Below are 12,699 nucleotides of genomic sequence, written 5' to 3'. Positions count from 1 at the left end.
CTCCTCCTGCAGCTGAAACATGGCTTGCTGCTGGCGGGACCTCTCCTCCTGCTGCTGGCGGGACCTCTCCTCCTGCAGCTGGAACATGGCTTGCTGCTGACGGGACCTCTCCTCCTGCTGCTGGAGCATGGCTTGCTGCAGCTGCCGATTAACCTGGGACTCTTCCTGGTGCTGCTGCCGATTAGCTCTGGCCTCCTCTTGCAGGTATTTAATAAAGTCCTCCATCTTGGCTGTATCCTGCAATTTGCCTGCTGCTTTCACCCAGGCCATGCAATGTTGCAGGATGTATCAAGCCTTTCAGGTGTATGTCTTTTTGAACTGCCCGCAATCCGAAGCACCATATGTGGGGATTTGGCCCAGTAGAGACCGTGGTAGCGTGGTGCTGGGATGCAGTTCAAGACAGGGACACCAGGGTACAGTCCAAACAGGTCTCGCCTGCGTTTATTGCAGCAAAATAAAACCAGCCTTTACATTCAGGTATTTGAATAAACAAAAGAAAACCTACCCGTCAGGGTGCTAACTATACAAATAGTCCACTAGCTCACACTAAACAAAGATCACGTGGCTGCTCCAGACACACAGGTCAGAGCTGTGTCCTCTCAGCCTCCTTCCACAGAGAGACAACCCACTCAACTCTGCTGAGTCATTTTATCCAGGCTAATTAGGCTGTTCCCATCACCTGTGTCCAAGGTGCTGGACAAACCCACCTCAGCACTAAGGCCTTGCATAGAAGCAAAACCTAGGGGAAACATACCGCCCATCCACAGTTAACCCCTTCAGTGTCTCACAGTATATATTGCTGCTTTTGGTTTGTTCTCTTCTTACTAAACCTCTCTCTTTTCCTTTTGCCTTTCCGAGGTCACTCGTGCCATTGCCCAATTCACTGTGGATCACGCGTCAGATCCCACCCCCGCACTGATGAAATGGGAAACCCTCAAAGGTTCTGTCTGTGAGGTTTTCATTAAGCACGGTGCTCACCTTAAACGGGAAGAAGCATATACATTGAGGAGGGCACTGGAACAGGTTAGCTCTCTGGAGCTGAGGCAAAAACAATCTCTGTCTACCCCGATACTGCGGGACCTCCAAATGGCTAGGCTGGAGGTCAAGCGCTTACTGGAAAAAGCATACGGAAGTATGCTACAAGTGTGCCGCAGCAAATTTATGAATATGGTAACAAATGTGGCCGTTTGCTGGCTAGAGCCCTTAGAAACCGCATAACACAATCCTTTATGCCCAGCATCAAATCAACCCAAAACAGAGTCGTACACACCACTCCAGAGATAACAGACACTTTCCTTTCCTTTTACACAGAACTTTACAACCTGGCGACTGTACCCCAAACCTGAAACCCCCACCACCCACCCACGTCACGGTTCACCCCCCCCCGTCAGAGTCCATTGCCGAGTTAGAGGAACTGTTTACTCCCACAGAACTCAGCCACATGATTAAACATCTACCGTGAGGTAAAAGCCCAGACCCAAACGGGTACACATGTACATTTTATAAGCATTTCCTACAAGAACTCAGCCCTATACTAGTACAGGCCTTTAATACACTCTCCACCAAGTGCCCCTTCCCAGCGCAGACCACATCCACCCATGTCGTGGTCATCCCTAAACCTGGTAAGGACCCTCAAGTGTCTTCCAATTATCGGCCCATTTCACTACTTAATGTAGACCTAAAGATTTCTGCAAAACTTCTAGCCAACAGGCTGAACCCTCTATTACCAACCCTTATAAACAAGAAACAGGTGGGATTTGTGCCAGGCAGGGAGGTACGCGACAACACACTCAAAACCCTGGACATCATGCACTATGCTCAGTCGCACCAGACACCGATGATGATCCACTCCCTAAATGCTGAGAAGGCCTTTGATAGGATCTCCCGGCCCTCTCAGGCAGACCCTTTCCAACATCGGGTTAGGCCCAAATTTTCAGATTAAAATCCTCTCCCTCTACAATAATCCCTCAGCCAGACATCATCTATTTATGAACCAGAGGAAGCGCTTAGTCCAAGCTCGAAACGCGTTGTTCTATTTTAATTATTTTACTTTATTTTACGTTCAATTAAATAAATCATTTTTACGGGACCGGCCAGCGCCATTCTTTCAGTGTTCAAGAAAAAACCCACTCCAATCTTGGAGAAAATGATATCCGTCTGGAACTGCCTATCCACGTCAAGGGGGAGTAAGCAGGACCACGAATGCGGCAGCGGAGATAAAGGTCCATCTAAGGAAGCATCATTTGGGAGTTGTGCCCTAGATGCACAACCCCATAAGGTTAGTAGCTTGAAGTATCAAATTTTGACCATTTATCACAAAGGTAGTACACACAGGAGCGCCCCTCTGTCTCTTCTATCCCCCATTTCTTTTAGCCAGACATAAAGGCATTTAGATTTCCAGGAAAGAGCACAAATGTTCAGCCTTTGCTGACGATCTATTGATCTATGTTACGGACCCCCATACTTCTCTCCCTGCTCTGATGAGTGAACTGGACAGGTTTGGCTGCTGGTCGAACTTCAAGGTCAATATCACCAAGTCTGAACTCTTAATGTCTGTCCTTCCTCCGCTGACATGATTCCTCTAATATCTGGGTTCCATTTCACCTGGCCACCAGAGGGCGTCAAATACATGGGGAACAAAATTTGCAAAGACTTGTCATGCCTATTTCCCGACAATTTTATGCCCCTACTAGCTAGATTTAAAACTGACTTGGCCTCCTGGAAAAAAAGAATTTTCTTGATTTGGACGACTCAATATCCTCAAGATTACTTTACTGCCCCGACTGCTTTACTTTGTACAGACCATTCCGATCTACATACCCCTTCCCTTCTGGAAAAAGGTCAGAAAATGTTTTGGTTCCTTTATTTAGTCTCTCGGTCGACCTAGGATACAAAGAGGTATTCTTGTCCGCCCGAAAGACTTGGGAGAAATTGGTTTGCCTGACTGCCACCTATAGTACCTTTTGGCTGCATATTCCTGCTACATGGACTTCTTTCACTGTAGCGCTTCAAAGACATGGGTGAGATTAGCACAGGAAGTCTGCTGTAGAGACCTCATGACTCTCCCCTGGACTTGGTCCCCAACCTCCCGTGACCCCATCACCCTCTCCTTCACCATTTCCCACACACTATTCGGCGAAACCGCACCTCCCTTTGATCAACCTGAAGGGCTCGCTGCTTCCAATTATGGACAACCCAGCATTCCCACCAGATTACACTAGAGCTCCCTTTCTCGCTACCCCTCGCAACAACCCACTTAGATTCCCACAAGTTCTAGCAGGAAACACAATCCAACCCCTTCGGGTTCTGAACCCCCATGAAACTCTCAACCCTACACATTTCTTCCAGTACAACCAACTTAATCTTCCAGATTATTTTATTGTCTCTAACACAGAGAATGAAACATTACATCGATCATGTTGATGAATGAACCCCTTTGTGAATGGCCGGATGTACTCCCCCAACCCCTGGTTACTAGAACAGCTGGATATTTGAAGGACACAAGAGATGTTCTTAGAGTTAGAGGAATATATCGAATGGTCAGAGGAATATATTTGGCTTAGCTGCGATGTGCTATCTTTATATAGAAGTGATTTACTTATTGAAAAAACAAAAGACAGAAACACACAATTCAAATCCATATGTGGTACTACAATATAGCAACCCATTTGAGGACATTAGATCAGTAATCCTCAAACATCTGCCAATATTATACCAAGATGAAAAACTTGAAAAAAATCTTACAAAATGGTTGCAATATAGTGTCAAAGAGGGCACCTACTATATTATTTCACCTAGCTTCAGACCCAACACTAAAATGAAAACAACCTGGCTTACACACAAAGGTTGTCAAGTAGTAAGAGCAAAAAATCAATTTACAAATTCTACTAACTCACAAATATTTGATATTAAAACCTATATCAATTGTAACAGTTACCATGTTGTCTGTATTGTGGAATGTACACTTTGCGATTCCAAATACGTAGGTGCTACTACACGTAAAATGAAAAAAACAGGCAAAACAGAATGAAGCTCTCTAGCCCCCAATTTCTGGAGCTTCCAGACACTTTAATGAAAAACATGGGGGAAACACTAATAGCTTTTTTAGCCTATGGTATAGAACACATACGACACTGTAGCAGAGGAGGGGATCGTGGTAGACATCTATTTGATAGAGAAGCATATTGGATACTCCATCTTGATACCAGATACCCGAAGGGAATGAACTACAAGCATGAGCTTGCTTATATTCTATTAGATTACATTTCTAATAGCACACACCCCATTATTTACTCCTTCCAAACCTCTGACATATTTAAAAACTGTCACATAAATGTATTTACATTTTAATGTCGCAATTCGGAGCCAACTCATTTAGCGCGTCTGTTTAATTGCATTCGGGTTTCACATGGTGCTGGTGGTTATAGTACACCAGATATCCAGTCAGCACTTCAATAATTTTAATTAAAGGAACTTTAAATACTCTTCTGTCTCTTGATCCCAACAAAAGCCGATATGCTCATTTCATTTGATCAGTACTGTATAGATATACAGTAAATTACATTGATAAAGTGAGTCTGTGTATGCAGGTACATTTTTGAACAATGCTTTCAAATCTATCTTTACACATTTTTCAGCATCCATGTGAATACAGCTCCTAAATTGTAACATATGCGCTTTTATTGTGAATAAGCTCCTAAATTGTAACATATGCGTTTTCAATAAGGCATAAAGATAAAACCACAATTGCATGTAACTTCTTGAAGTATGTCTACGGTATACCAGGGGTGTATTATAAATAAGTGTGTTGTAAATATATAAGATTTTATATCAATAGTAGCATTTTTCATCAATAATTATAATTGTTTTTCCCTTTCTGTAAATCCAATTGACAAACAGCTACTTACCTTGTGTCTGGGTCTCACACCTGTTGTTTCCACCAACTGGTGTTCTACGCCCAACTTCCCGTACTTCCGATTCTAAAAACTGCAACTCTCAATTCATACTCTGTTTTAAAATTAACAAATAGTGTATTTTTAGCAGTATTGTCCAGCATGTCGGAACAGTGGCCTTGTGGTTAAAAATCTGGTTATGTCAGCCCACATAACCCTATATAGGCATTTTCCTTGGACATGCTTTAGCCATGATTAAGAGCGTTTAACGCGCTCGAAACACGTAGGCTGGGATTTGCAGCCCATACTATGGACACAGTGCTAGGGTCTATGTAATGTTGCATTCTCTATGTTGGAGACAATAAAATAATCTGGATCAGTTTTTTTTTTTTTTTTTAAGTTCACTATCCCAAACACGCAGATCACGTAGAGATCCGTGCAGTAGGAATGGAAGTCTTCCTAAAATTAACTCTATCGGGTGAGCGTTAATAACTTACCATACCCTTCTTTGCTTATAAACTAAACATTTCTTTGACTCAATCAAAAGTCACAATGACCTGTCACGTGTCCCCTCTGACTTTGAAACAAGCATGCCTGGCCCCCACCTCCACATCACATGCTATCTCCTTCGACTACGAACGGTTAGTTGCCACTCAATCAACTTCACCCCCTTCATACTGTGCAGCCTGAGAAGCAGAGCTTGGTAAGACCTTCTCCCACACACAGTGGTCAAAATGTTTCTGCCTCTCTCAAAGATCTGCAATTGCCACCAGACATCAGGAAATCTCTCACATGCCACCTCCTCCAAGCTGCCAAGACAGTAATCCCCAGGAAGTGGTGTCCCCCTTTGCTTATAGCTCCGGGTTTTTCTTGACTGTAAATCTTAATAACTAGAGATGAGCAGACCCGACATTCAAATTCTGGTTCAGGGTTCAGTTTTGGCCGCAAGACCCAGACATATTGCCAGATTGGTGGCCAGATAGTCAATTCAGCTAGTTGACAACCCTAGCAACCCCAAACACCTAACTTAAAAATTGGGTTTGATTATCTTTAATTACCACAAAATTGTGATGTATGTAAATGTTACTTTGTCTTTACATTGCAAGAGACTACTCATGTATGTACTGTATAAGCCAACCTCCCTATCATTATTCAAGAGGTTTTCTGGAATTTGTAGAAAACTGCTGTTGAGGCAACTACAGGTGGAAGATGCATAAACTAAACAACTTACCTTGCTCTGACTTTTACTTCTAGCAGGATGGACGTTGGTCTATTTATATACACTCTCTGCTGGTGAAGGAAAGCGTCATGTGATGTGATTTTGTGGTCACACTGATGTACACAAAGAAACTAGAAGTAAACCACATCAAGTTATTAGAAAGATAATCATGTAAATAACCTTACCATTTCTTGCTCAAACTGTCACCTCATTTATACTTTTTTATGTTTATGTATACCCATAACTTTTCTGATCAGAAGTTACCTGGTTTGTCACTTGGTGCTACCAACGCTCATTGAGCCAATAAGTAACCTTGTTAAAGGTGTTGTGCATCATTTTTAACCCCTTAGTGACTCGGCCTGAAAAGGCTCTAGTGACTAGGCATTTTTAGCGAATTTTCGTATGTGCCACTTTAAGGGCCATAACTTTTTTTTTGCATGCTACCTTAAAATTTTTTGCAGTGTTTTGTTTGGGATACATAGAGCTAGTGAAAAAGGTAATAAAAGTTTAAACATTTTTTTCATTTTTATTTGGGGTTAAAAGTGGAAGAAAAGTGTTTTTTGTAATTTATAGTGCTTGTTTTAAAATTTTCAAATTAACTCAAAATGAACATTATTAATGAATTCCCTATTTTTCTTCAGTCATTTTGATATATAATATGTATAGTCTTGGGCAAAAGGGGCAACTATGGCGATGCTTTTTGTAGTGCAGCGGGGGAGTCCCAGAGGGGTTAATAATCAGTACACCTGTCATGTGACATGCCATAAATACTAAGGGCCCTGGCAGCCAAACATTTAGGGGCTGTTGCTGTGTCCACACCATGGCATTCATGGACGTCTATGGCACCCGGTCACAGTGCGGTAAGTACACACTGTGTAACCAAGCCAGGCAGACGCGTCACAATGTATGGTGCATGTTCTATATTTTGTACTTTTTACTCCACAGCTGCTTAGTTTGTAATGGAGAGGGGAGAGGTGAGAAAACACATTGGGGCACATTTACTTACCCGGTACAATCGTGATCCAGCGGCGCGTTCTCTGACGCTGATTCGGGTCTGCCGGGATTCACTAAGGTCCGTGTGCCCAATATCCAGCAGGTGTTGCTTCTGTGCTGAGGTCCTCCTGAGTTCACCTTCTTCATCCCAATGCATGTAAGTGCGTGTCTTGTGACACAAATGTTTTAAATTACACAGTTTTTCCGAATCTGTTGGGTTGTCCAACGGCCACACCCCCCCATTTCTGTCGGGTGAAAATCCGATCGTGTGTGCCAAAATCCCGGGGCTATTTGGCACAAATCGGAAATCGTTGGGAAACCCGACGAAAGTGCAAGATTAGGACCCTTAGTAAATGAGCCCCATTGTGGTGAATAAAAGGCGCTTTTAGATTTTCTCCTAATCTTGGGCTGTTACCTCCTAAACTACGTTTGGATCCCTATCCGGGGTCAACAGTCTGCAGGCACAATCCTTACATTTGACATATTTGAATGCTCACATCAAACTGGTAGGGAGCCGAGGAAAGGGGCACCTAATTTGAGTGCAGCTATTCAGTCCTGTGCTCAAAGAGTACTAAATCCAAAAACTATAAACCCAAATAAATGCTATATTCACAGATTATGAATATTTAATAAATTTTATTAATTGATCACAAAAATAGTCACAAAAATAGTAAAAGGTAGCCATACAAAGGGAACTTGTATTCAGCTGCTCTATACTCAGATCATTTCATTATGTGTCCCATACTGACTTCTTCCTCCTTTATTTTCTTATTTGTTGGTAATGCACTGCTTTTAATCTAGTGTTCCCTTTGTATGGCTACCTTTTACTAGCAGGATCTTTTTCTTGCCCTGTTCACTAGGCCATTGTCTATTATTTGAATATGTGTATGCACTTATAAGGTTGTTGTTCTTTTGGCTCTAACTCCCGGGTGATTGTAATTTGAAAGGCATTGAATAAGTGCATATACCTCTATATTAGTTTAGGCTAAATTTCATTCACAATAAAATCTTGTGTTACTGTAAGTTGCAGTTGTATACAGGCGGTGCTCTACTTAAAGGAAACCTACCACTTGAAGTGGCAGGTTTCAGATGGAAATACCGAGCACCAGCTCAGGGTGAGCTGGTGCCGGAGCTTATTTTTGTTAGTGTTTTAAACCGCGGTATCGCGGTTTAAAACACTTTTTAAACTTTATAGCCGTCGCAGGGAGGTACGCGCTCGGCGCTTACCATGTGCGCGACCGTGCGCGCGGCTACATAGGAAGTGAAGGAGAGCCGCGCACATGGTAAGCGCTGAGCGCGTACCTCCCTGCGCCGGCTATAAAGTTTAAAAAGTGTTTTAAACCGCGATACCGCGGTTTAAAACACTAACAAAAATAAGCTCCGGCACCAGCTCACCCTGAGCTGGTGCTCGGTATTTTCTTCTGAAACCTGCCACTTCAAGTGGTAGGTTTCCTTTAAGAACACCCGACTTATAGACGACCACTAATTACAAAGGGACATCTGGTAATTGGTAATTTACTGTACTACTAGACTACACTAGACTACAAAAAACTGCTGTAACAATTATTAAAGGTGTCTGCAATTAAGCATAATTGTTAATCCATCATTTTTAAAATCCAATTGTCACCTGAGACCAAAAATTTTTTTCTGGAGTTACAATTATAAAATATACAGTTCCGACTTACATACAAATTCAACTTAAGAACAAACCTACAGAACCTATCCTGTACGTAACCCGGGGACTGTCTGTAATTATAATTAATTTGTTATGATTATTATTATGATTTATTTATGATCTGGCAAGATCTGTGCAGAATCTTTGTGTGCTATATAAATAAAGGAATTATTAATATTATTACAGCACAGGCATGACCTTCATAATCCAAACGCAGTGCCAGCACTCCATAATGAGGAAATAGTACAGCACCTGATCCTTATTATATGTAACACAGTATACCCGAAGTTATTAATGAGTAGCACAGTACCCCCTCATTGAAGGAGTTTACCCATGAAAATAAGCTATCAAATTTCAATCCCCTAGTGATGTTTACACAATAAAGACCATTGCTGGTAATTACCTCTTCCTGCTCTGCTCTTATAATCAATTTTATGTGTGTCTTGAAGACAATTGATTTTCTTCTCCCATTATGGACTCATCATGGAATCTGGCAGATGTGGGCCTCATCCACCTCTAGGACTGGTCTTATCTGCAACTGATCACAACTATAAATTCTTGCCCACAGTATGTTACACAGTACAAAATAATTTCTTTTTATATATCATGATTTCACCTCTGAGTCTGATGCCTCCTATCAGACTAAAGTTTTTTGCATGAAGACATGCACCTTCACAATCCTCCTATGAAAATAAGGCTGAATACAATCATGTGTGAATACATATATACTCGAGTATAAGCCTAGTTTTTCAGCACAAAAATGTGCTGAAAAACCCAAACTCGGCTTATACTGGAGTCAAAAAAATAAATATATCTAAACTCACCTTTCCGGTGACCCCTGTATATCTTCTGTGCGATCTGTCCGGCAGCGGCGGCAGGCTATATACACTGGGGCAGGGTCTGGCAGGCTATATACATTGGGTAGGGTCTGGCAGGCTATATACACTGGGGCTAGGGGCTGGCTGGCTATATACCCTGGGACAGAGCCTGGCTGGCTATATACTGGGAAGGCTGTGACCAATGCATTTCCCACCCTCGGCTTATACTCGAGTCAATAGGTTTTCCCAGTATTTTGTGGTAAAATTAGGGGCCTCGGCTTATACTCGGGTCGGCTTATACTTGAGTATATACAGTAGTTTTCTTTTTTCCTGTCTTCATTCATCACAGATATTTGTACCAGGCAGGAGAGAGATAACAATGAAAATGTTCTTTACTGTATAAGTGTCAAATTTATATATATAAAGTGTGGCATACTGGTGGCGCAGGTTAAGCGTGATTGGCGGGTGCAGGGTTCGCCAGACTATTAAAGCATGTGCGCCTGTCTTCTATAATCTGGCACACTCTACACCAGTGATGGGCAACCTTTTGAGGTTGGTGTGTCAAAATTCGCCAAAAAACCGAGCATAACTCGGGTGGTGTGTCACCTTTAGAAAAAAAACCTAATTTTGTGATATTAAGAGTTTAAATAACAAATATGTATAATTATTTAACTTACCTGCTTAGTGACTTCTTTGTTAATCTGTCAGTTGGTTTCTTTTGTTGGTCTTGCTGTTATTTAACTTGTGTGGGATGCCATGAACTAAGATAAGTGAGGGGGAGGGGGACTTCTTCCAGTGATGGCGGACCTGTGGCAGTCCTGCAACAGCTGGACTGCCACAGTTTCGCCATCACTAGTCTATATGCAGCTATTCTGTACATATAATGAGTCCTAGTGACTTTTTTGTTGCTGAATTTCATTCGCTAAATCTTCAATTGAAGGTTGGTATTTTGTAAACTTCAAGCCCAAGCAAGCGCTACTAAGTTCATCTGTCAATCTGTTTCTTTTGTTGGTTTTGATATTATTTAATGCTGAGAATAAGGTCTCACAAAAGTATGTAGAGGGAAAAATAGTAAGTAAAGCCATTGCTATATTTTTCAGGGTGCTAAAAGTGTCTGGTAACCGGTTCCAGGCACTCCAAATTTCCTGTTCATAGTGGCATTCCTCTTGATTCTCCAAGCGGCACCTTTCTAGGTTCTCAAGTTTTGACCTCAAGTCAACAAACACCTGACCCCAGATGCTTTCCTGAAATTCTACAAGTTGCATCTCCAAGTCATCAATTTGTATCCATTGAAAACCATTTAATTCCAAACTACTGTAGACTACTACATCAGGATACTTAATTATTTTCATGGTCTGTTCTAGGCTTCTAAATTGATTAAACCTGTCACTGAACTGGTCAAGTAAGGAGTCTAAAACATGCTGGTACTTTATATGCAAGGGTTCCATTTCATTTTGTACAGCTGCACTGACCTTCTCAAAATACTTTGTTACTCGAGGAAAATACTTATAAGTTTTAGTTTCTACATCTCGCTTGAAAATTTTAAGTTTACTTTCAAAAGCTTTTATGTATCCAAACATAACGTCAATACTTTTGCCAAAACCTTGTAGCTTTAAGTTCAGTTCATTAATATGAACAGAGATATCTGTAAAAAAACATCAGGGTTATTATCATAGAGCTGAGGAAAGTTTCCCAGATCCTTATCCTCAAGAAATACCTTAATTTCTTCAAAGCACTCCACAAAGCGATCAAGAACTTTGCCTCGGCTCAGCCATCGTACATTATTGTACATCAGCAGTCCACTGTAGGTGGAATCAACCTCCAATAAAAGTTCAGAAAATTCTCGCTTGTGAAGGGGGCGAGCAGCTATTAAATTAACTATTTTTGTAACAACTGACATTAAGTCGTTTAAGTCAGTGAATCCTGCTTTGGCACATAAAGCCTCCTGATGGATAATACAATGAAAAGGCACAATTGGGTGTCCAATAGCTTCTGTAAACAACGTAACAAATCCGACTTTTTTACCCACCATGTTTGGTGCCCCATCTGTGGTCACGGACACAATTTTAGAGATATCAATGCTTAGGTCACAGAATGTTTGCATAACAACCTTACATATTTCGCTTCCTGACGTACTTGTTGGCACTGATACTAACTTTATCAACTCTTCTCTCATTGTGAGACCATCAGAATATCGACCAATGGCAAACTGAGCATTTGATGTGACATCAGTAGTTTCATCGAGAGATTGAAAAATATTTACAATTACTTATGTCTCTCTTTAATTGCTGTTGTACATTTGTGTTCAGTCTGATTATTCGTTTTTTTATGATATTTCTACTGAGTGGTAACTCAGATATTCTCTTACTAATTGCATCTTTATTTTGCATATCGTGAAATAGAACTGGTGCACATCTTAAGAAAGTTTCTTTAATAAATTCTCCCTCACTGAGTGCTTTTCCATGCTGAGCTATGGAGTGAGCGATTCTCAGACTTGCAGATGTTAAATTTGTAGAGCTTTTTACAAATTTAAGGATGGAATTAGATTGGCTTTTATGAAGGTGTAGCTGCCTGGAAATGTATTCCTTTCTTTCATCCTCACTTTTTTTCAAGAGCTCGGAATGATTAGTTTCGAAATGCCTATTTATATTCCACGTTCTGCTTACTACCGTTTGACTACATAGAACGCAAAATGATCTGCCATTTTTTTCTAAAATGCCATACATCTCAGTCCATGTCGTAGCTACTGCTACGACCACTTCCTTTACTTAACTTTGTTTTTTTATTTTTTGGCTTCTCCATCACAGGGGCAGTGACTTATAGATAACCCATAATTGCCTGCGGGCTAACTGTCTTTTAGGAAAGGGCAAAGTTAATAAGCAGAAATAGTTAACAAGTGTGCGCAGTGTGAAAAGGAGGCGTTCCTTATGTAAATTAATGGCGAGAAACGGCACCCATAGCACAGGCCGCATCCAGCCTCCCCCTCACTTATCTCAGTAATGGCCAATCACACAGATATGTGATCACAGGGCCTCAGATATGCGTCCCACGTGGCGTTCAGCTGCTCCCTAATGAATGAAAGAATCGGATGTCCAAATTCAT

General features: G+C 41.4%; 1 protein-coding gene across 8 annotated transcripts in view; it reads left to right on the top strand.

Annotated features, from left to right (window-relative positions):
* Positions 1-12,699, top strand: part of LOC140121501 (protein unc-93 homolog A-like) — a 110,169-nt gene that overhangs the window by 59,149 nt on the left and 38,321 nt on the right. For 7 of the 8 annotated variants that reach the window (XM_072141179.1, XM_072141176.1, XM_072141175.1 and 4 more), the window contains one exon: positions 5,293-5,370. The exons of the other annotated variant lie outside the window; for it this stretch is intronic. In XM_072141179.1, the coding sequence (XP_071997280.1) occupies positions 5,293-5,370 (78 nt within the window). The remainder of the gene's footprint in view (positions 1-5,292; positions 5,371-12,699) is intronic. 8 annotated transcript variants of the gene reach the window in all.

The sequence above is a fragment of the Engystomops pustulosus genome, chromosome 3 (genome assembly GCF_040894005.1).
Source record: "Engystomops pustulosus chromosome 3, aEngPut4.maternal, whole genome shotgun sequence".
Classification (NCBI taxonomy): Eukaryota; Metazoa; Chordata; class Amphibia; order Anura; family Leptodactylidae; genus Engystomops; species Engystomops pustulosus.
This window is presented reverse-complemented; position numbering and strand designations above follow the sequence as displayed.